The sequence below is a fragment of the Dermacentor albipictus genome, chromosome 2 (assembly GCF_038994185.2).
Source record: "Dermacentor albipictus isolate Rhodes 1998 colony chromosome 2, USDA_Dalb.pri_finalv2, whole genome shotgun sequence".
NCBI lineage: Eukaryota > Metazoa > Arthropoda > Arachnida > Ixodida > Ixodidae > Dermacentor > Dermacentor albipictus.
The window spans coordinates 190234420-190258866 of NC_091822.1; the positions used below are offsets into that span (position 1 = coordinate 190234420).

At 49.0% G+C, this 24447-nt stretch overlaps 1 protein-coding gene across 2 annotated transcripts in view; it reads right to left on the reverse strand.

Annotated features, from left to right (window-relative positions):
• Positions 1 to 23930, reverse strand: part of LOC135919557 (zinc finger protein basonuclin-2-like) — a 342921-nt gene extending 318991 nt beyond the window's left edge. Inside the window, exon 1 of one of the 2 annotated variants that reach the window (XM_065453468.2) lies at positions 23227 to 23930. In XM_065453468.2, coding sequence (XP_065309540.1) covers positions 23227 to 23317 — 91 coding nt within the window. In that variant the 5' untranslated portion in view covers positions 23318 to 23930. The remainder of the gene's footprint in view (positions 1 to 23226) is intronic. The other variant, XM_065453486.2, reaches the window with a different exon arrangement.
• Positions 23931 to 24447: the final 517 nt, after the last annotated feature.

Below are 24447 nucleotides of genomic sequence, written 5' to 3' on the forward strand. Positions count from 1 at the left end.
CAAGCGTGAGAAGGAACAATTGGCACAGCTCTTCGCGAGACTCACAGTGCCGCGCCAACGCCACCCCCCTCACCCCTCGACGTTCAACCACTCGCGCCCCGCAACGCTTGAGGGTGCCGCTCAGTCTCGGCTATACGTACTCCGTCGCCGCTGTTTTTATTGCCGCGCGCAATTTTCGGGCCGTTTCTGTAAGAATGTACGCGCCGCGGCGTCGAGAAAACGCAAGAATCTGCAGGGGGCACTACGCTGCTCGCTAGAGAGGGACACACACAAAAAAGAGTCGAGTGTGTATACGAACTGCCGGTCCGGCGCGCCGTGGAGCAACTGGGCCGGTCACCGCGCCGCTGCTCCCTGGGCGAGGAAGGAACGGCGACTGCTCCGGTAGGCGGAAGCGGTGTAATTCGCCTCTCCTTTGGTCTTTTTTTTTATTATTAATTCTGTCTCGAGCTTGCCGTCTGCGCGGTCGACGCCTCTAGCGCAGTACTGTTTGCGCCACGCCGCCGACGGCGATGAACACAACCTGCCATACTATATACTCTCGTGATAAGGATAGTTTCGGAATGGGAGAGGCAGTACGCCCCGCGATGAGCGCAGTGCTAGATTGGTCCATGTGCTCAGTTATACTTGCTCGAAGTAGTTACCGGGTGGAAGAAGCGCTCGGACATACAACTGCAGCGCCAATCGACATGCGCTCTTTATATACTCCGCGTACTGTTTCTCGCGTTCCCTGTATAGGTGAGGATGACAGGCTTTGTAGCTTCTCTCGCCTGCCTCGACAACCAGTTGTTGCCATGTGAGCTTTAATGGGGTCATTGGCGAGAGCACAAATTCGCTTTCTAAGGTACGGGGCTTGACATCGGTGCTTACACATATTTGGGTTACAAAGGTTCGCACTTGAGGCTCTGAATAGGCCTACTTGTTCGCTGCCAGGTTCTTGCGTATCTGCTCACTGCTGTTATTGTCGTTGCCCCACACAGTTCTTGTCCATTCTTTGCTCCCTGTTGTGCAGTCAAAGAGAGAATAAATTGGAAGGAAGGGCTGGGGAAGTCATCCATATGCACATCTGGCTTGCAACCCTACACAGGCGCAAGGAAGGTAATTTAATCAAAAGAGAGGAAGAAGCGGAACGGAAAGCACAGGCTGCACGCAGAGCTGCGCGTGAAGCCTACAACATACGCAGATGTCAGTATAGCAACTGGCTGGACTCATATGCTGCAGATCGACTTCTTGGTATGTACTTGCAATTTAACCAGCACTTTCTTTCTCTCTGGCCTATGAACTTCCCAGTCTGCGACCAACCCATGAACCAGCTTCCTTCCCACTGCGGAGCACTTGCTGCAGAATACATGGGGCAATTAAACTCTGTCATGTCCAATACACTATATGCTAGAATACCGTTATCACTGGCTTACGGGGACCAAATGTGTACGTCGCAAAATTCGTCGGTAAAGCACTGAACGTCGCCGTCAGCAGGTAAGCCTCCCTCGAAAGCTTCGGGTCCCATCATTCTTGCCAACTTTCAATATATGTGTTTACCACTACTACTACTACCACCACCACCACCAACACCACCACTGTCACTACCACTGCCACTATAATACTGTTACAACTAAAGGTACTACTGCTACTACTTTTACCACTACTAAACTACTATGGTGCTACTATTGTTTACCCATCCTGCACACCCTGGTAATCACGCGTTTGTTCTGGCGCTTGTTTTCGTCTTGGCCTCTGCGAGATACCGATACTGAATGAGGGCAAATCGAACGATCAACGCGATGCTCTTAATGAGCTCGAGCAACTTTCAAAAATAACGAACCTCAATTCATTCTGTCGTCCCCTATTGCACTAGCACAGGGTATTTATCAAGCTAAGATATTGCTGTTGTAACGGCTCGACGCCAAAGTCCTCTACTGACCCCACCTGTTGGAGCCCCGCTCCGTTGTAGTCCACGTCGCGCGCCTCAAGCCTTACCATTCGGTCGCCTCTTAAACAGCACCGCGACGGCGCTTCAGCCGCCGGGAATCATGTCACAGGCCGATGAAGAAGTTATTCGAAGATTAGCCCGCAGACGACGACGCTCAGCGACTTCACGAGCTAACCGACATTTGACAGCCGCGAAAGTCATTGTAAGTATTGTGCAAATATGTGTTGGGCTTCTTTTTTCCCAGTAACAATATGAATTGGCTGCTGCAAGCTACGCCGTGTTGAGCGTCAATAGTACAATTAGCGTGTTGAGCTGCGAACTGTGGTCTTCCCACTCTCTCCCTCTTTGAGTCCCCCATTAATCTTCCCACGCGTATAGGAGTGCAAGCTGTGCAAAGTTTAGTTAACCTCTCCCTTTCGCTCTTGAAGATACTCGCTTTGGGGTGGCAAGGGCAGCCTTTATTTCATCACAGAACAGAGAAAACACCCGTGTACTTATATTTAGGTGCACGTTAAAGAGTCCCAGGTGGCCGAAATTTACGGAGTCCTCCACTACGGCGTGCCTCATTATCAGAAAGTGGTTTTGGCACGTAAAGCCTCATTATTTAATTTAATTTTTTTTTTGCAGGGCTCTCTATAAACTTCCCGGCTGCCTTTACGATGATACGTCACAGCGTTCGCCAAGCCATACTTCACGAGTAGCACTTTCATTAAACTTGAGAAGTTGGCAAGGAAACTTATCGGGACGTTGATAACTCCAGTCTGCAGCACCTCCCCGTAGGAAGGAAGGAAGGAAAAAGTGGAGAAGGAAAGGCAGGGAGATTAACCAGTTTAGCTTAACCGGTTTGCTACCCTACATGTGGGAGAGGGATGGGGGCGATGAAAGATGGGGAAGGGGAAGAGAGAGAGCACATACATAGCACAGCACACACACATCGTCCGTTAGAGCCTATCAATCTGGCATGGTACCCGATATCACTGTCACAGCCGCTTGTCGAATCCCGAAGTAGTCCCTTCGTCGCCTTCACCTGCGATGTCTTCTGTCGGAGGCATGTGAAAATCGTGTCGAGGGACAATGGTCTAATGTTGGTACCAACCAACGAGCTGCTCGGTTGTCTACGCAGCTGTCACCATTCTTCAGATGAAAGTCTGAGCCCGTAATCAACGAACGTCTCTTATTTGCATAAGGGCATTTTTTCATAGGTCGGCGGTCGGGCGTCGGCTTTTCGTGACAGTGATTGGCCGGCACAATATCAAGACGATCAACGTAGCGATGGCCAATCTTGGACGGCACAAAAGAAGGAGAAATGCGTGAATACGGACCGAGACATGGGCTCAGGAACTATGGTCGCAGCGGTTCTTCTTGTGAGCGGCAGTCATACGAATCTGTTCGGATAACTTAATTATGATAAATTTCTTTAATGAGTGCTACACTAAAGCAAGAAATAAAATTAACGTAACCGCGTTGACGCGGCTTCAAAGGAGAGCGAAAGTTTATATCTCGAGAACAAATTGAAGACTATAGAAAACCATAACGATAAAGGCCTTGAACAGGGTCATGGCTGCGCCTTATAGGCGTTACACTCGTGTTATTGCTATCAAGGTTTTAAACTAATGGGCTCGCTGTCAGCTACACTTTGCGCCAGGGACTTATTTCATAAAATGGCATGCGCTGCTGGTTAAATACGACGCGAACAAGACGGGATCTAGAGGCAACATTACCTAACAGGCCATGCCGCGGCGCGGCGAGCCAACGCTCTGATCTGCGCTCGCGTCGTTTTGCTGCCCTGAAAGGCGGCCACTTGATACGATCTTTATCGCTCGTGCAGTGCGCGGTCATTAGGCAATGAATAGCGCACTCAGCCCATATCCCTCACGATATATCATGCACGTCGGAAGTGGCGCACTCGATCGGCTGTTAAAGGCCTTCGTATCCGCATCGACGCGCCTCGTGCAACCGCAGAGTGTTTGGGTTTGCCGAGTCCAGCTACACTTCTTTTCGATCACGTGGTCCGTGTAAACGTGTCGCCACTCCTTTAATTTGGCAGCCAGCGCATAACACTCGCCGACAAGTTGCTGTCGATCGAGCTCGACGCCGTACGGGAGCTTTTTGCGCAGGGAGCCAGCGCACGGTTCCACGCCACGTTTTGTACCAGGGGTTCCAGGGTTTTCGGTGTATATGCAGGGAATTTCTGTTAAATGAGTACTGACATTATATTTTCGATCTGTCACTTTTCTTTTCAATAAGAGAAGACCCAACACAATTTAAAGCTTAGAAAACTACGGACGAGGACCATCACCATAACCAATTTACATTTATAATTGTTTGAAAAGTTAATATGTGCGAATTTGTTTAATTAATTTCGGTTAAGTATGTAATTAAGCAAAATAAAAGAAAAATTGCTTGACTTGCTTCCACGATAGCCAACACCATACATTTTGTCGCGCCCTCCTAGAGTACTTCGGCCCATTTTAAAACATTGCATGTATAAAGTTAGCTGAACACCCTGCATATAAGTTCAAAAAGGCAAACTCGAGAACTGGAAACAGTCAATCAGCTGCTCTGCAGAATGAATACGTCAGTTACGTCTAGCGGTATTGGTGACACAAGGGGCTTTGGTCCAGCATAACCCGTGTTCCTGTGAATAATCAGAAGCGTGTATATGTGAGGAATCTATGCCTGCATTGCACGTATCGGCTCAACCATCTTACATTCATCGCTTTGCGTCGAGTTCTGGTTCCTGTGCTCCTCCATCCTCCCACCTACAACACTCTGCGCCGTCCTGTATACCAGTAGGAATAAACACAACTTTTTCTGCTTGACGTTCCAGCTTACGCTTATATTGGCAAATGCGCAGCTAAAGTGCTCAACACTAAAAAACATTATATGACCGAGCCGACAAGCATACACTGCAGAGACGCGCAATGATTCGCGCGCAGTCTTGAACAACAGCCTTATCTCAGGCACCCTCCGCAGTCGGCGCTCCAATAATTTTTCACTGCAAGCCCCCATCGTTCATTTCAATTAGATGCTTCTAGCCGAGCTAGGCGCTGCGAACAAAACCGCAGCGTTGGCTCCGTCCGCCGATTCTCGCTCGGTACGGCGCAGTTGGGGGAAAAGGAGCGGGTCTATAGCCGGGGCGGCAATCGCACACCGCGACGAGACTTCTGAGAAGCACGTATACCGCTGACTGCGCGTGCTGTGCACGCGCATAGTTCGCCGTTCACGCGCCCGAACCGAAGTCGCCCGTGCGCCTCCTTCACCTTTCGAGGGACAGGCCCTTTGAGGTGGGAAGCCGCGCGAGGAGTGGCCGCGAGCCTCCGAGTAAAATGCGCGCAACAGAAAAAAGACGCCTGCCATCTCTCACACCGCGAGCGCGCGCGCGCGCGAAATTTCTGCGCGCGTGGCAGCTGCGAGCGCCTTCTCTTTCTCGCGAGCCCGCGGCTCAGGCGCGCGCAAGGTGCCCCGCAGCTTCGGCGCCTAATAAATGATAATCGCCGCCACGGCGTTGTTGCCGCCGCCCAGGTTCTTAGTTTCTTTTGGGACGAAGGATGGTTGCGCGCGTGCGTGTGTTCGCGCCTGTGTGTGTGCCCGTCGAGGGGTTTTCTCTGGAAGGTCCTCTGGCGCGCGAGTTCTCCTGTGCGCAGCGCGGCGGTCTCGTTAGTCATGGCCGGAGGCGGCGCGCGCAGCCGACGCGCTCATAATTAGAACAGCGCGCGCGCCAAGAAGACGAAGGAGCAGAAACAAAGAGGCAAGCTCATCCAGAGGGTAACCGCGCTGCAGCAGCAGCAGCACCGGTCGTGTGCATGCATGACGCTCGCAGAGCATCGCGCGCCCCAAGTGCCGAGGCTCGCTCGGGAACGCGTGGCGCCGCGGACGACTCCCTTTGTGCTGCGGAGCCGTAAACGCTAACGTCGGCAGCGCGGCGACTGCACGGCCTGCGAGGAGACCTGCTGTTGTTGCCGCCACCCTCGGCTGCTGGTGCTTTTTTTCTTTCTTTCCATCTCTCTCTCTCTCTCGTTTCGATGCGCGACGATGGAAGAGGAGAAGAAGAATAACGGTTCGCGCCACGGTGGCGCGGCAGCTGCAGGCCCGAGTTCGACGCTGCAGCGCGACGGCTCGGGCCCTGCTCGAGCCTGTTAAAGCAAGTGGCGTCGGAGGCATGCGTCCGCGTGCGCTTGATGAGGTGCTCCGCGTCGTTCCGTTGTGCGCGCCTTATGTACAGATGCACGCCGAGGTCGTAAAACAAGGACCCGCTGCCTCCTCCTCCCCCTCGACGGTCGAGTGGAGAACAATACCCGGTGCACTTTAACGCCCGAGCACATTTCTGTCACGTTTAATAGTTGGTGTTGCTTTCATTTCGTTTTGTTTTGTTGCTTTGGTAAAGAGAAATTTCGCGGCTCGGGATCTAGATCGGAAAGAGCAGGTCGCTGAAAGGAGCCCTGGCTCGTAACGGCCCACGTTTCCGTTACGATCTACTGCTATTGGGCACTCTTGCTCTCGCGTCGGGTTATGAGGCAGGTTTCGCTCTCTCTTTTTGCTTTCCCATCGCCCGCAGTTGTCTTAATTTAAACTGCGGCATTGGAAGACCGAGCAGCAGATAAAGTGGAATAACATTCAGCTGTGGAAGCAGGAGTCCTTTATTATTATTATTATTATTATTATTATTATTATTATTATTATTATTATTATTATTATTATTATTATTATTATTATTGTTGTTGTTGTTGTTGTTGTTGTTGTTGTTGTTGTTGTTGTTGTTGTTGTTGTTGTTGTTGTTGTTGTTGTTGTTGTTGTTGTTGTTGTTGTTGTTGTGGTGGTGGTGGTGGTGGTGGTGGTGGTGGTGGTGGTGGTGGTGGTGGTGGTGGTGGTGGTGGTGGTGGTGGTGGTGGTGGTGGTGGTGGTGGTGGTGGTGGTGGTTGTTGTTGGAATTTGATGCAAGGCATATGTAGTAAAAAATGAACAAAGGCAGGATTGACTTGGCCCGTCAAATGTTCCAATAAATCTGCGACGAATGCCACATTTTACGCACCTGACAGACGACAAAGGACACTTGTATACAATGGGGTTAAATGCACTAAGCACGCTAGCCTTTATAAATGTACATATCTTCAGAGAGAGAAAGAGAAAGAAAGGCTCCCTAGTCAACTAGACGCACGTATGGTTTGCTACCCTACTCAAGGAAAAGGAACTTAGGGGATTAAAAGAAGAAAAAGAAATAGAGAAAACACTGACGGAGTCACTTTGTCTGGAGGTGCACGTGGGAACAACACGCTCACTCATTAAAGTCTGTTCACTTCAGAAACTGCAGCAATGTACGACCGCTTTCTTGGCTTGCGAGGCACGTAGCCACAGTCCCAGAATGTTTACACCAGAATTTGTTTTACAAAATAAGCTTTTTTTTGTTTGTTTCGCCCAAACGCGAAGGATTCAGAGCAATGGCGAGGTTTTAGCGTTGAGCTGTTCGCGTCTCACAGCGCTGCCACGATGAGGAGCGTCTCAGCGGAGCTGCCGGTGTTGCACAACTCGAACGAGATGAGACCGAAGGAACGTTGGTCAACGTCCAAAAGAAAGGATGACGTAAATTTAGCTTGACGTTCACCACGGTGTGGTCATGCACACAGCTGCCCAGCCTGAACGCCAATGCGCGTGCGCACAACGCCCATGCCAGCTGTGGAAGCCAGGAAGTTGTCCTGGCTCTGGCGGAGCCGATTCAGCAGAGTGTGACGGCGCGACCGCTGGGCTTCATCGCTTTTTGAGCCAATCACACATCGCGTCTTTGCAGACCTGGTAATCATACACGCGCGCCCCTCGCATGCGTCGTCGATGGCAGGGCAGTCCGCCAACGGCGACGGCGCGAATGTGCCTCGAACGTCCGCAAATTCACGTCGCAATAATCAAGTAAAAACTTTTATCACTGAGCATGATCTAAAAAAATGTGACTGTCTCACGTTGCGAGATGTGAGATGAAGGCGCTGGTCATAGTAGCGTATAGAGATTCGGAGTATGTGTTGGACAGACTTTTCACACCCACCAAAAATCGCGCGGAGGTGTGTAACCAATCTGAACGAAGAACGCACAAGTCCTTGCGAACACCCGGTCCAGTTACAACCGATACCATGATGCCTCGTCGCAGCTGGAGTGTCACGAAACCCACTACCAGTGAGTGTCCGAGATCGGGAGGGCTGACCATCGTGCTCTCGCAAACGGCCGCAACATCCTTTTTCAATGCTTGCTGCGTCGTTGCGGCGTCGTTGGCAATGACCTCGCTAACAGTCACCGCTCGCTCCTATCGCGACACTTCCCGCAGAGTTCTGATATCTCAGTCTAGAATAGCCACTGCGATAAAACACGTCACTAATTCGTGACGCCGTTCTAGCTGACTGGAGTTCCCCCACTGTTTCGGACTGTCCGTCTCCAGCGAATTCTCGATGCCTGCCTGAAGCTCCAACTACCACAGGCATATTTTCACAATATACAGGTATCAACTTGACGTACAGATGAGGCATGTGCTAACCTAATCCCTTTATCCAAAAGAAACCACTCACGAGCGAACAATTTTTATATCAGCTAATTAAAGGGCACTATAACGTTGACAAGCGAATGGGTTACTGTTCCTGCCGGTTATTCGACACGTACAAGGACACGGCCTAACGATATCACCTTTTCGCTCCTATAATGACTGTTCTAGGTGCGCTTTTTTCCGACGAAGAGCCAGAGGCTGGGATAATCTTAGCAACAACGTTTTCCAAGCAGATTCGTTATCAGTGTTCTCCTCTATTTTTGATAACCGAAATATAGTTTTAATGCACTATCAGTGTAATTTTGTGTCCTTTTAGTCTACATAATACTGTTTTCATAATAATGAGCCGATTTATGCAGATTTTGCAACCTCTGCATGTTCCTTTGCACCATTATGTTGTATATTCTTTTACTTTGTATACCACCTTGCTAAAACCTCTGTGAGGGCGGTTGCAGTACAAATAAATAAATAAATTATTAACAGTGCTCACAACGGGAAAGGCAGAGAAAGAAAAAAATGTTTAATGAACCTAGAGATGGCTTGATTCGCAGGAGTGGGTCCCTCTTCACGGGAATCCATGACTGCGAATCCATCCTTGGCTGCGACCACCTTCTCAACCAACATGATCTGGTCCGAGAGGCGGGAGCTGGACAGCAGCGTCCCCACTACTCTTCGGGGTTGGGGGTAGAGTATGCGCCTTTTTCATCTACCATACTTTTACTGCACGATTCCGAATAAAATTCACTCATCTGTACAGTGCCAATATTGCGTAGCAATGCCTCCCGCTTGATTATATGCCAGTCTTGTGAACTGCCGTTCACGGTCGGTTTATCCCATTCATAACACGGGGCGGTTTATCCCATTCATAACACGCTCTGACGATTGACAAGAAAAAGAATAGCATCGGAAAAGGGCACCGCTACAACGGCTTTTTGTTCGTTCACTCGTCTCCTCGTCTGTGCCGTTCGCCGTGTTGAACGTGAACCAACTAGCCCTGCTTACACAGGCCCGTTTCATGCAGATCTGTGATTGCAGAAGTGACTTATGAAATGTCTTTTCCATTAGCCTTCACTCGTGATTTCCAGGTTGGTCAGTTTGTAACCTGAAGTCTTGAAGTGTCTTTCGATCGGCAGTTCCAGGCCGCGTGCGAAACTGGAGATCGGCGACGGCAGCCGAGTCAGGAGAAGAGAACTTCGTGTGTTAACAGCTTCCACGCACCCTTATAACTGTAGTGTTAAAGTTCGTTTTTTTTTTGTAGCTCACCTATCTGTTTCACGATGCACTGTTTAGCTCGAAGAGGCGGGTTCGATCCTGACCGCAGCGGTCACATTACTATGGGGCCAGAATGCAAAACCCACGTTGTACAGTGCATTGGGTGCACGTTGAAAAACCGCAAGTTGTCAAAATTAATCCAGAGTCCCACACTGGCGGCGTAAAGCCCCAGAAGTTATTGAATTATTTAATTAAACTGTCCCACGATTATACTCGGATGAGCGCATTTTTGAAATTTGGGTGTCTCATTTCTTAGATCAGCATCACTCTGTTTGCTAATTGGGACCAGAATCAATACTGTTTCGATATTGCCACATTCGACCTGCTCTCACAGCTGGCGGGCCTCGCTATAACTACACCTTTGGTGCGTTATCGCTCAGTGGTTCGGCGACGGCTCGCCACTGACCGACGTGAGCTCTCGTTCCCCGCCACGAGGGCACGCCTGCCCACACGGGCATTCGTTCGGCCCAATAAACCCAGTGAAATTGGAACGAGCGCAGTTGCAGGTCAGTCAGCCCAGCAAACGGCGCACAAGGCGAAGAAGGTCGCGCTGTTTAGATGCAGGGACACTTGGCTTCGGGGCCAGACGCGGTGTGCATTTGGCCAGGAGCCCGTTGCAGTGGGGCCGCCGCGCGGGGCGGCAGTTGCAGTCGTCGCCGCCGCCGCCCTGAATACCAATTCCAGGTGGAGCGACGAATTGGTGCGCGTGCGTGATCGCCGCGCCCAGGGAGGGAGAGCAAATGCACGACGAACATTGTTTTGTTTACCTCGAGCGGCTGTCGTGGCCAGACTGCTTAAACGCGCCGTCGAAGCTCAAGGCAGCTGAGTCCGGCTATCCTCCACCCGCGCACGAAGGGCGCAGTGTAGCCCCAACCAGGAAAAGCAAAGGCTTATAATACCTCAACACGTGCTCGTGCACGAGAAAAGAGGCCGTGCTCGGGCTAATCGCGAGTTATTCGCACCCTGTATGCACCTCTGTTTCCTTTTTTCTTCGCTGAGCGTATTAGTCTGGTCGAGGATGCGTGTTTCTGGACAGCGCGCGCAAGCCACCTCTGCTTTGTATTCTTTTGCTGGAAGGCCATTCTCGCACCTAAGTGTCCCTTAATTTTCCGCACTGTCAAGACCTCTGTACATGTGCGTTGTGGACAAGCATCCGCACGAAGCTGAAGAGTATTTTTTTTTTCCCCCGCTGAGATACTATAGAGGGTGGGGAGGAATGCTAAACTGCATGACGTTTCTCCCGATGACAGCGTGACTGTCCGAGCAAGATCGACCGTCGCATATTGAGAGAACGACTTTTTGGTGGGCTCGCTTGTTGTGTGACCTCGGTCAATATTGAGTAGCGCATTGCATAAAAGAGAAACACTGTTGCTCGCGACAGAACCGAATCACATCTAACGCCAACGTCTCCTGCGGCACGGCATTGTTTTCAGAAAGAATGGTCCGTGGTCACATCTAAGGACGATTTCATGCAGGCGTAAAGTTACCGCACTAATTAATATGCTCCATGAAATCGGCGACCATTACTTCGTGCTTCATGCTCGCGATCGCTAATAACCATACTACCAGTATACTGTGACTAATAAGCCGTGGGCAATTTTCCTGCCGCGAAATCGTCATGACGCACGCTTTTCCCCGCCGAGAGGCTAATAAAGTCCGTGCAGGAGAGGTATATCTCTCCCCTTCTACCTTGCCTGCATAAAACTATCTGCATAAACATATAACTGCGCCCGAATAGTGCGTCACGCTCATTAGGCGGAAAAACGAAACAGTTAACCATTTTTTTCAGCTAGAAAGAGAAAACGAGTAATATATAAAGAAGAAACTGGAATAATGCCAATCGCGAGCAAAATAAAATATGCATGTAATCAGAACGAACCATTAAAGCTGAAGTTATTTTAAGGGACAGCTACCCCCGATACATTGGCAACGCACGCGGTGGGGGGGAGGTGAGGGTGAATATTAGCGCGAATCCGTCTACAACGTTAATCGCCTACGCCCATTTGAAACCACTTGAATATTCTCAACTGTACTGCCAAGTTCTGAGCCTGCAATCGCGGAACCCAACGCCACCCGCACCCTCCTCCCCATCCGACGTCCTTTTGATGAAACGGTAGTACTATACGTAAAGACAAGAGAGAATAGCACCGGCGCAGGAGGAGAATAAAGGAAACGAAACGCGGAATACGTTCCACTCGAGCCAAATGACAGGCCGACCTCGCGTCGTGAAGGTGGCAGCGCTCGTTTGGCCCGGCGCGAAGTAAAAGCACCGCCGTGCAGAGCGGGAAACCGTCGCGGCAGGGCGAGGAGGAGGGGAAGCTCGTCTGCATATAGCCGCGCTAACCGATCGCCCCGTCCAGCAAAGCCGCCCGAATCAATCAAGGCGCTCCTCGGCGCCAACGCTGTGCAAATCTCGCCAGCCGATGGGGATAAGCGTCACAGCTGCCGCCGCCGTTCGCGAAGGAACGGAAAATGGCGAGGCGAAATTTGAGCCCAATTTTCGTTTCCTTTGCAATCGGTGATCGCGACCGTGAGTACGTCGCGCCCGGCTAGATCCGAAGAACGAATGGCCTCCGAGGATTGGTCGGCTATGGAAGGAGACAGAGACGTATTTATTTAAGCTGGGACGAGTTGAATTCGTTGCGTGGATCGGACTTAACACGCGTCGTTTTTATCTGCTTTGCAGCGAGCTGACAGCCTTTCGGCAGTATATAAAAAATCAAATGGGCAGCGACAAGATATGTGGCGGTCCTCATATTTCTTACCGCTGCACGCTTCGCGTACCACCTAGGATTTAACTACACCAGTTCCGAACAAAAGGTTTGCACTCGTTGAGCTCTTGGTGTGGACAGGCGAATTTCAGAGACCTCGGGTCATGAACAAATCTTGCACGTAAATGAACAGCGTTTGGTCCATTCGTCAAAATGTCCGCTGGGGTCGTTTCTTTCCACTCCTTTTGGCCGCTGACTTAATTCAGGCATAAGTGGAACCTGTACTACGCTTGTGCTTTAGTCTGATATACTATAGATCAGTCGTATTCAATACCTATCGTGTTTTTTTTTTTCAAGTACGACGCCAATACGATGACAATACATCGGCTATCACAGAGCATAGCTTCAGTAGTATCGTAACCTGATCAAGTGAAGCTGAGCTGTGATACCTGTACATGTCTGTATCTTAGGAAAACACTATAAGCCTGCAAACATGCAAGTGATGCGCATAAATCCGTTGTGGTCGCACTAAAACTCAATCAGCGAAAAATCTTCATCGAATGTCTGCAACGTCGCTTTAAAGGCCGTTCGACTGAGAGACTAGCACTTAAGAAGCAGGTGAACGTTTATCGCAAGTTCCCATAGGCTTATAACATCAAATTGCAGTGGCCGGTAGACCATGAACATGCGCCTCGGTTTTGTTCTGTTATACATGAGTTGCAGTGGAGATCTTGATGGTAAAGAGTACCGCGCATTGAATAACCGTAAGAACCCCTATTCAACGTGCCATCATCATCTCATATTTGAAGAAATTGTATGTTAGTTTCTCGATTCGAATAGCAAATTCAATTCCATGCAAAAGTATTCGGTTCTTACTCGTGATTTCAAATATTCGCGCACCCTTGTTTGTTGATTCACTGCCGTTTAACGACTTTCAAAGCAAAACTCTGGCTCTGGGAGATGCCGTAGTGGAGGACTCCGGAATAATTTTGACCACCTGGCGCCACTTTACGCGTACGTAAATGTTACTACACGAAATATCTTGCATTTCACCACCATCGAAATGTCGCCGCCGTGGTCGAGAATCGAACCTGCAACCTCGTGCTAAGCAGCAGAGCGCCATAGCCACAGAGCCACCGCGTTGGATCCCTTAGTTGCATCAGAACCCCTGCGCAACCTCAGTTTTCGCAAGGCCTGCAAAACTGGCGCGCTAAAAGAGTGATAACAAAACAGGGGACAGGGGACAGGGAGCCAGAACAGCCTTGAAAATACAAAGTCAAAATTTATGTGTGTATATATATATATATATATATATATATATATATATATATATATATATATATATATATATATATATATATATATATATATATATACAGAGAGAGACAGAGAGAGAGAGACTGGATTGGAAAGGCAGGGAGGTTAACCGGATGAGATTCTGGTTTGCTACCTTGAACTAGAGGAAGGGTAAGGGGAAATGAAAGACGGAAACAACAGCGGAGAGAAAAAGCAAACAAACGTGGAAAAAAAGAAGGATACGCATGCCGCAAAACAATACGACTCCAAATCGACTTGTAGGATTAAAAATTGAAACGCCAATTTTCTTAAACTTGTGCACCCCCTGTTGGTGTGAAATTCCGCAGGATTTCTGTCCTTGACCGTGACAATTTTCCCTAACCACTCCATGCCATAGCCACGCACTCACTTCACCACACTGAACTCATTTCACCGGGAAGGATCATTGATAGTCTCGCTTACTTAATCAGCCATTTCAAGATGAATTAGTCATTCGTAAGACAACCTTCCCGCGGGAAATCCCAAATAGAGGCCGAATACAGAAGGTGAGGTTGTAGGGAAGAGCCTGGGAAGCACAGGTACAATTGTAGAGTTGTGAACTTGCACAATTGTGTGCCAGTTCGCGAGAAAAGATGTGAAGCCTTCTTGCAGCTCTCTTTCTTCACAAGTCTATGGCGGCTTCGTGCCCTTGTCAAGTAGCTACGGTACGGTCGACTGACCGTACAAACGATGCTGGAGCACCATCTCCACCGATCATCGTCCCAGAGGGCAGTAATGGCACTTTAGTTATACAGTATTTAAAAACGCCTGGCTTGTGTGAGCTGCTTTTGACTGTGCGCACGTGTACATATTCATCGCCTTTCTCTCTCTCCCTTCTTTCTATTTCCATGTTCCTCTTTTCGAGCATAGGATAGACAACGAGACGCTTTTTTAGTTAACATCACCACCTTCTCTCTTTCTTTTCCCTCTCACTGTGGTCGAGCAGCTTCATCTGCATGGCTATAGTGAAGATGGCGCAAGCTGCTGTAATGAGGCAGGCTCAGAAGTAATTGATATCGTGTTCCTATCTCGGTGGCGGTAATATTGTCCGATTCGAAAGCTCCGGTTAGTCTATCTATTCAGCCTGATTTATTACTTCCAGGCAGCACTTCCAGGCTCCAAGCATTGATCAGCATAAATGACGTAGCCGTCGGCCCGCGAGTTACGTAGCCATCGATGCCGCATGATGAGATGACCACTTCAATTGTCGAAGCTTCTGCATAAAGTCTGCGCAACCAAACGTGACTTAACCAAACTTAAAAAGGGTTGCGTAAAAATCTCTTATCGCAAGGCTCCGAGTTTTTACACAATGCGCATGTCGAATACTACAGACACCCCTAAGTGCTTCTTTTTTTTTTATGCCATGTTTTTCTGGCGAGAGAGAGCTTCAGCTGATGCGTACACGATACTTACGGAGAGCTTTGGGCATGGCTCCTAGCGCGTGTATCGGCCATTAGTGATTTCATTAAAGGCCCGAAACATATCTGATGATCTCACCGATGACGTCGTTTGGCCTGAAGTATAGGGTCCCTTTATCGAAGCCAATAAGTGTCCGTGCCGCGGTTGGTAATTGTTGGTGCAGGAGAAACAGCGCGTCGTTGTTCGTGCGTTTTCGAATAGCAAGAAGAAAAGAACACTTGCTGCCAAAGCGTTTCTTTCCTTTTCTTTCTTGGCAGCTCAGGACGGCGTAAAATCATTAGGCAGACTTCCTAACCGTAACTTTCGCCGCCCCGTTGCAAATGATGAACTGCTGGAGATACTGACAGTTCATATAGCGGCAGCGACTGTGCGCCGCAATGCAAGTGAGGGCTGCACACGGCTGCACATGCACTGCTTGAACGATTTGACCAAGGCACAGGACCTTCTTGAAGAAGACGCACGAAGCGCTTCGTGTGTCCTATACGCCCCCCCGCTCCCCCTTTCTTTGCCCGCGTCCTCTGAGCAAAGACCGTTTCGCGGTAGATAGGGCGGCACGGAGTATAGTAAGGCACAAACGAGTTCTCCATGATGGAGTTCGTCAAATATCCAAATGATTTGTTCTGAACCCAAGTGCCTTATGGATTTCCGAACTTGTGCACAAGGTGTCATATGTCTTCGTGGGGCGACCATCTAAGAAAGAAGAAAATGTTATTCCCTACCCTTTAACGAAGCTGTGACACGGTGTTGTTGGACGGTATCCCACGAAAGAAGTAATATCATTGGGTGTCTAATAATAAATAATTAATTAGGATTGACTATAGCAGTTTGTTTCATCGGGTACGTCAAGAAATCAAGTGAAAATGTTGTAGAATGTCGAGCCGAATTTTCAAAGCGTCATGTGGTGGCTTAGATGTTGTTTATGAAATTAAAATTCTGAAAAGATGTATACAACTTCTTCTATAAAGTAGGTGTTTCTATTCCATCATAAGAAGAACAAAAAGCGCGGTATTTAATTTAATTCGGCATAAGTATAACCATAATTGGTCTAAATAAATCCGTAAAGCGCTGTGGAGGCCCGGTCTGTCATCACCTAATTACAGCCCAGATTCACAACTTTTAATGACTTGATCATCGCATCGCTTGCTACCATGATTGTGCAGGGAACGGCCGGGTAATGGCCAATGACAGGTCGTTCTTGCATTAGAGCAGTTTCGCGGATTCTGCCCAAGTTAGCGCCAGCCATATTTTTGACGACGCAAAGCTCGTGCAAGTATCCGCGGTCTATTGGCCCTCAGTACTCACAAGCAATTTTACGTGGCTTAATCAGAGAACAGTACGCGCTCTGACAATAAGAAATCATTTTTCTTTCTCTGAGACTGTGGCAGTATACGTCGTTTGACGTCACACGGCTATCTATTAAGAGGAAGCTTTAGCTCGGGTGCTCCTATCTAAATACACGTATAAGAAGAATTTGTATTTCTCGGCAACCGCTCACCAAATGTGGCGAGGTTTGTTGCATTTAAAAGAAAAACTCACAATCTAGTGACGGCTGGTTTCGAATTTTTGATTTCGGTCAGCAATTTTTTTGTTTAAAATTGGCGAAAATCGAACATTTTCACAAAACAAAACTATCAAGTTTACAACTCTCTCACTCAGCAAGGAAAATGGATATCACAATTCTGTGAATTGCGTATAATAGTACATCTAAATCGGACAAAATTGATATGCCACACATGAATCTAAAGAAAAAAATAGTTATATGAAAATGTAGCTTTTGCGGAACCCTTGTACACAACGTAACAAATTCATGTAAGATATAAAATGACATATAGAATATGCCCGCTTTCAATGACCTAATGGGTGCCGTTTACAGAACCGCGACATCTGTTCTTGATGCAGAGCTATTAATTTGTAAACTTCGTGCTTCTATTTTTTCAAACTTTCTAATTTTTGAAAATCATGTAAACAAAATTCAGGCGCTAGATCAACATTCTACTTCCAACAGTCACTAGAATTTAACTTTTCCTCTCAAATGCAAGAAATTTCATTAAAATCAATCCAGGGGTTATATAAAAAAGCGTTTTTGCGTTTTACATGTATTTGAATATGCCGCGTCGGAGCTGGGCCTCAGCTGAAGCTTCCTCTTAAATGAAAGTTTCTAGTCATTTAAGAAACGTTGATTAGTGACCGTCACTACTCTTATTTTCACTGTACTAGACAAATAAAGCAGTTGGACGCACGTGAGACACTCGTTGTGTTTTCGCATGGAATTCCTTTTCCTCCTTCATCATGCACGCCATCTCCTTGGTACGTTTCTTGAATAAGTGTCATTTCACATAATTAATCTATATATGGAATAGCCTTTTAGACAAACAGCCAGACAAACCTCTCCAGTTTTCAGAGAAGCTGTCGTTCCCCATAACGGCCCGTTAAATTCAGCAGACTACTTAATATGTATGAATGAATGAATGAATGAATGAATCGGCTCTTGTTTCAGCGCACGTCTCCTCCCTAATTGTGAACTTTCTCCATAAGTTGACAAACAACGAGCGATATCGTTTGTACTGGCGTGTCGTCCATACGTACGGAGAACACCCGACATCACAAACAGGGAGAGATGATGGGCTGAAGTATAGATGCCTGAACCAACTAACACCCTATTCTATACCGTCAGTGCTTTATGCGCCCCTGTCATGAGGCGTGACATTGAAGAGCGTCAAAACGAGCAACGCCTGCACGGAGCGACGGGTGCGCTGCGCTTAACCGCGGGCGTCGGGCGGGCGCCGGACTCCGCGCGCGGCCACTGCGTGCGGACTGCGCTGCTGCCCGTAGCTTACGCGTACACACGAAGCCGGCTCTCAATGTGTCAGCGCAAGATGGAACGGCTCACGAAAAGTGCATAATCCCATCAGCACCGGCGTCTTCCACGTGGACAGCTGTATATAAAGGGTTGTCGGCGAGCAGCAAATCACGCGCTTCAATTGTCCACATTCTCTCGTAGTTCGCCGTGAAGCATCCGCGTCTCTCCTATCGTGGGCCATGAATATAGCGGCGCTTTTTGTCATTGTGCTCAGAGAGCAATCGCGTAATATTATGAAAAGAGGCGAACTGAAGCAGACAGCTACTGCTTCCAAGCTCGAGCTTGCTAGAGGGGCCGGATCCGCGAAGCTTCTCTTATTATTTTTTGTTTTATTCGAAGAGCCATTTGTCACTGGCCAGGGCATTGTATGCTCGCTACTCGGATTAAATGGCGCCCCCGTTTATGAACACCTCTTCTGTAAGAATTCTTTTGAAAGAGTAATCAACAGAGATTATATCTCCAAAGCGTGCCCTAAAGAAGGCATTCAAGGAAGTTAAAGCAAATTTTCCACACACGCACATACCCCTCACCCCCTTCGCACCCTCTCCTTCTCAGCGTTATTTAAAGTAATCCAAATACTGGGCACCCAAAAATTAACTGTGCAGAGCCAATGATGGTCTTAAAATGTGAAGTTTTACCTACGGCAGTGCAGTCATCACTGCACAGGTGATGCTGAAAATGTCCACCACCGCCTTGAAGAGATAGATCTCTGCACACGACGCTGCATATTGTTAAACACTAGGTGGACTGCTGGTGGAGTTATCTGTGCAATGCACTGGGCAATGACTGTCTGTAGCTCCTGCAACGTGTACGTGAGGATGCTTCTCGGACCTCCGTCCTTTGAGCGCGCCCCAGAAAAGTTACCAGGCGTATTCGCTATACGTCCTGCGCTACCAAATTACACGTGAAAGTGCAATGTCATTGAAAATTATGCGTATATTTTTGTTTGTTTCCTCACTGCACAGTTACCTTCCGGGCACCTAGTATAAGTCGAGGTGTATTGCCAATGTGGCCAGTTTTGTAGGACATCATAATTTAGTCTAGGAGCTGAAACAGGAACACTGATGCACGACACACAGACACGGCACTAACTTCCAAGAACATTGTTGGAAGTTAGCGTCATGTATGTTGCGTCTTCCTGAGTGGTTATTCCTGCTTACGCTATACTATAACTAGACGTGGGACGTACGTCTTTGTGGTCAATACCAGAACGCCATATCCTTCGCCCATCCAGATCCAGGACCTTTGCCAACTATAGAGATTGGTTAGAATCTTTTAAACCTCAAGAGGCTGACGGTGGCTGAAACTTCCCCCTAATTTTGCAGCCTTCTCGAAAAAGAAGAAATGGAAATCGAGTGCGAATAAAAATAACAAGCCCCAGATGAATTAAGGTAAGCAAGATACGAGAAGCCCGATTTAGCATCGTGAGGCACGGGAAAGGATGAACAACGTCGTAGTATGCGTGCCAAGATGAATTTGCGCTGGTTGTAAATACCGCCATATTTGAGAACTGTATACCTTGGACACGCACTGGAACTTGGGTTGGCCGTCTGACACGGGGTGAAAAAGAGCTGGTGTTGACCGATTAGCTCAGTGGCTGATGGGTAACCGTTTTAAATCACTAGTATTTCTCTGAAACCATCCACCTGCCTACCACTTTCTTGTTGTTTCTTTACTTGTTCTCTTCCTTAACATCTACACAAAAGTAAGTGGTCGTAAATATGCATTTCTTTGTGTTACGGGATATGATCACTTTAGTGGACAACTGTCGTCTGTAGAGTGGATGGGCTAAAATGGTATAAGAATGGTAGACCAAATGCAACCTGTCATATGCATTATACGTAGAAATATGAAATAAACATAGCATTTGTTTCCACGCAACGATAGGATTCATAGGATTCATAGGATACCATAGGATTCGAAGCCGACAAGTTCAAAACAGTTTTCCGGTTGTGCATTTAGTTTAAAGTAGAGCTTCCACATGCGGAACAGACGTTGAGCAGGCGAGGTCCCTTGAGTTCAAATTCCGGTGTTCCCTTTCATTTTCCTCAAAGGCGTACAGGTCACGTTACGCCACGTTGGTTGTGCTGAGCTGGTTGGGGCAAGTTGTGTAGGGAATCGGACAGCGAAGAAGGTGACAGGCACAGCGCTGCGTCTGTCCTCCCGTCTTTTTGCACCGTTCGATTCCTTTAGAAATCTGGCACTTAATTATGCCAAAGACGCGCCTCGTGGTGAAGTTCGCCGTATACAGGGGCGCTATAACGTAAAACTATTCCAAACTTTTCTATTCCAGTTCTGCTATCAGCCCTCCGCGATTGGTCAAAAACATTTTTCGACCACCCCCTATTTCACCTGTCTGTCACGCGACGTTACAAAAACCGCAATACCTCCCCATCTGATATGATGCGTGCACACTGATTATGCATGATTTGACAGAAAAAAGAAAAACAGTTATTTCTGATTCGACCCCTTTTCGCCATTAGCCCTCGGCTATTGGTAAAATGTTTTCGGGCTACACCCACTTCACCTGCCTGTCACGCGACGTCACAAAACCGCACGAACTCACCCCGTCAAAGTGACGTGTACGCGATAAAGATGCATTAATATGCCGAACAAAACTGATTTTTTTTTCGGAATAGCCGCAGGCTGCCCCTTTCCGAAAGGAATAAAACATAGCTGCCGCCGATCGCTGAGACGCTGGCTACTCGCACCTGCTGGAGAGCATGGGTGTATTTGCGTATAATAAAACTTCTTGCGTGACCGTGTAACGTTTTTAACCACTTTCGACACGTTTACTATCTCATTCTGCCAACTCTTCTTTGCTGAGGGTCAATTTTAGCGTCATTCTTCAGCTTCCGTTGCATGCCGCCGCGATTTTCGACCAGCCACCACAAGCTAAGTAAGGGAAAGCCGACCAATCGCAGACGCCGGCACCACCCTCTTCATCCGGTTATCGGTTTTCAGTGCACTGGCTCTGCCCTAGTGAATCCCTCTCCACTTGAGCGTTCTCCTCGCCTCTTGTCAGCCAGTTAGATACAACAAGCCGCTCAGTGTAGGCAATGTTATTCGTTTTTCAAGCAAACAAAAGGGACCTCCTATGAACGAGGAGAGCGTTTGATTGGTCTGTTCAGACAACCCTATGGGTGACCGCCCGGTGCTTGCGTCGGTGGTTACGCAAATTTGACGTCAGTAAATTGGAATAGAAACATATTGGAATAGTTTTACGTTATAGGGCCCCTGAAGTCTATGGATATATGTCTGCTTTGTGGGGAGTGGAATTTCAGGGAGTGGCAAGCTCCTGAATGTCAGTTCGGGATTAAGTGAATAAGTCCACTGAACGACGAGCTGCGTTTACCGAACCCTGTTGTTCGTATCTTCCCAGATAAGCATCAGGACGATACGTGCAAAGTGTGCCGGGAATAACCAGCAACACTTAAACACATGCTGTGGGCGTGCAATGTAGTTATAGGAGAAATGGCAGTTACTCCGGAGACCCTGTCGTCGAGGTGGGCCGCAGCTCTGCGCAGCTCAGACCTCGGAATCCAGATGTGGGCGGTCCAGCAAGCCCGTGAGGCGGCGTTGAGGCAGGGCCTTGACGTTCCCCCGTGGGAGACCTGAGCCCGGGTCGCGTGAAACCTTGCCGGACGTACAAGAAAGTTGTGTCCATCCATCCTATGTTCAACAGTACACTGGTGCTTCACGTATTTTCGTCTCATATTGCGCAAACGATGTTACTGGGGAGTAATAAGGTGCCACTATATTTCGCGGCACATTTCCGGCACGGATATTGCAAAAGTGGTGCTTGATCAAAATGTTCTGGTAACTGGAAGGTTCTTTCAGTACTGAATGGCTTTGATCCCGCGACTGCATTGTGTGTTCAAATATCAGATTAAAGGTTGATTTGTGAACCCTTTAGTTACTAGGCGGTTAAAGCGTAAGGAAAATACTCCACTTGCTGTCTGAAGGACTAGTGTGTGTCCGATAAATACTTAGTGTTCTTTTTTCCACATTTGTAAATTAGACTTTGTAGGAAGATTTCTTAGCATTTAGGCAATCCAACGTTGTAGCATGTGGTGCACAAATTTGTAACTCCGTGTTACGACAAAATACCTCACCTTGTGCAAGTGCAGCTGTATCCTATAGAGTGTGCATTTATCTCTATTTATAAGCAAAATATATTTTAAATTACAGTCTTCCAGCAAAACACAACGCAATGCAGCACATGCAAAACTACGAGTAAGGCTCACATTACGGAACAGACAGCAGCGTCGATTCACATTAACAACGGCAATATCAATTTGCGCACTGTTTACCGTCAGAGCTTACTAGAGGAGTCACAGATAAGACACAAATGCGTGCTTTATTTGTACGTTATATTGTCATAATCACAAGATTTCGACAGTTGAACTAATATGACCGTTCGATTGACAACAATAGATGTTGTCACCAGTTCTCAGGTTACTAGCTCCTAACACACATAGTAATGCCATGAGTTTTGGCGCTGAGGTGTTTTGCATGTTGTGAGATGCCAGTACTCCGGCGCAACCAGTAAAGTCACTCGTTGCGTAATGTTTATCTGCGGACATTACGGCCACCTGGGTGCGCTGGGTGAGACGCGAGACAGTTTTTCGTCCCTCTTTCCTCTCGTCTGCCACGCTGCAAATATCTAACAACAGCAAGGAACATGTCTGAGCGCCCTGTATCGCGTACGGTTACCGGAAGACCAACTCGGTGTCCATTTCCTGCGTTCATTACCACGACCGTTCGCCGACTCAGAGTTATAAGGTCGTAGCTTCGCTTCTCATTTCCGTGTTCTCAACTAAAGTCGACGACCTCGAGTTGATTCGTGCTTGCGATTTTCCGCTCACCTTGCACAGTAACTTGTGCGTGCCCAATCTGAAATGGTAGTGTTCACGAGCACGCACCACTGTAACTGAACGTATACGATGTTAACAGCTCAGCTTTGTCTCGCGCTGCCTGCAACTGTTCGCGCTGATCAGTAGGAAAATCACAGCTTGCAATGGTTGCCGCGCCTGCGCCTTCAGCGTCCGTTCTCCTCAGTCAACGATCGGCACGTCAACACGTGCAACACGCGTGGCTCGCGTACCGTTTGTTATGCACCATGCGATGTACTGACAAACCCAAAACATTCTTTGCGTGACCCAACCCGATGACTCACCATTGGCGGCGGCAGCTGACACGGCCGGCGATGCATGCAGATGTGGAACGACGGGTGGCTGCAGGAACTGGAGCCAAGGATGCGTAAGCATAGCACTCGGACACACCAGGCCAGTCCGCAAAGTTTCTCGCGGCTGTTTCCGTGGGAAAGTCAGCACAACCCACGATTAGTCTCACTTCCCGAGTAGCACGCGCGCACACACACAGACCACCACAGCCGCCCGACACGTTTGCTCTTCAGGTGTCACATGGCTGACGTGTCTTCACAGTCAAGTCAGAGCAATGACCTGCGCGACATCTCTCCGAGGAGACGCAGCAGTCGGCGACAGTTCGGATGGTGCGCACCCACGAGTTCCGGGAGGATGCGACGGCCTCGTGGTCTGCCCACACGACGGCGCAGCGCAGCGTCGACAGCGACGCGCGGTCGTGTCGCCTTCGGCGTCGGGACGTGTCCTCCGATTGGCCGGCGACGACCACCACCGCCGAGGGGGCCGACAGCCAAGGAAGGGGGTGGGAGGGGGTGAGGATCACAGAAGAGAATTGGGGGTGGCGGTAGGGGGGTGCCGCCTGGGGCGTCACGTGCAGTCTTGACGTCACGCCACGCCTTCGGCGCGACGTCGGAGACGTTGTGGCGGCCGCGGAAGCGCGCGGCAGGCGGCGTGTGGGGGGCGAGGGAAGTCACGCGCTTCCCTTCTGCCGCTCTGCGGGAAAGCGACCCGGCGAGCCACGCATGCGCCTGCTGCCGCGGCGACACGGACGCCGGCGCTGCCGCCGACGCCGCCGCCTAGCGTGGCGCCGCGCCAACTCGGTCGACAGCGGGACCGTGCTGATTGATCTCCGAAGCGGCGCTGGCCGCTTCCTTCTCGGACGCGCGGCGAGGAGCAGGCAAGCGCCGCCACAGGCCGCGGCCGCCGGGCGGACGATGAGCGCACCGCTTTTCAGCCTGCGGAGGGGGAAACCGAAGAAGCGGATCGGGGTATGAGAGCGCGAAGCTCGTCAAAGCAGCGCTCCTGCTGTGGCTTCTCTGCACTTCCATACTGGCTAACGAATGGGTGGGGAGGGAAGAGGGGAGCCCGTAACACCAGAACAAAGCTCGCCTGATAATTATTATTGGGAAATAGCTATCTGTCTTGAAAATGCAGGTTTGCTTTTCCACTCTGTGTTTGCTTTCGCTCCCTTCCCATGTATCACATTTAGCGCACATGAAAGCGTGGTTGCTTCG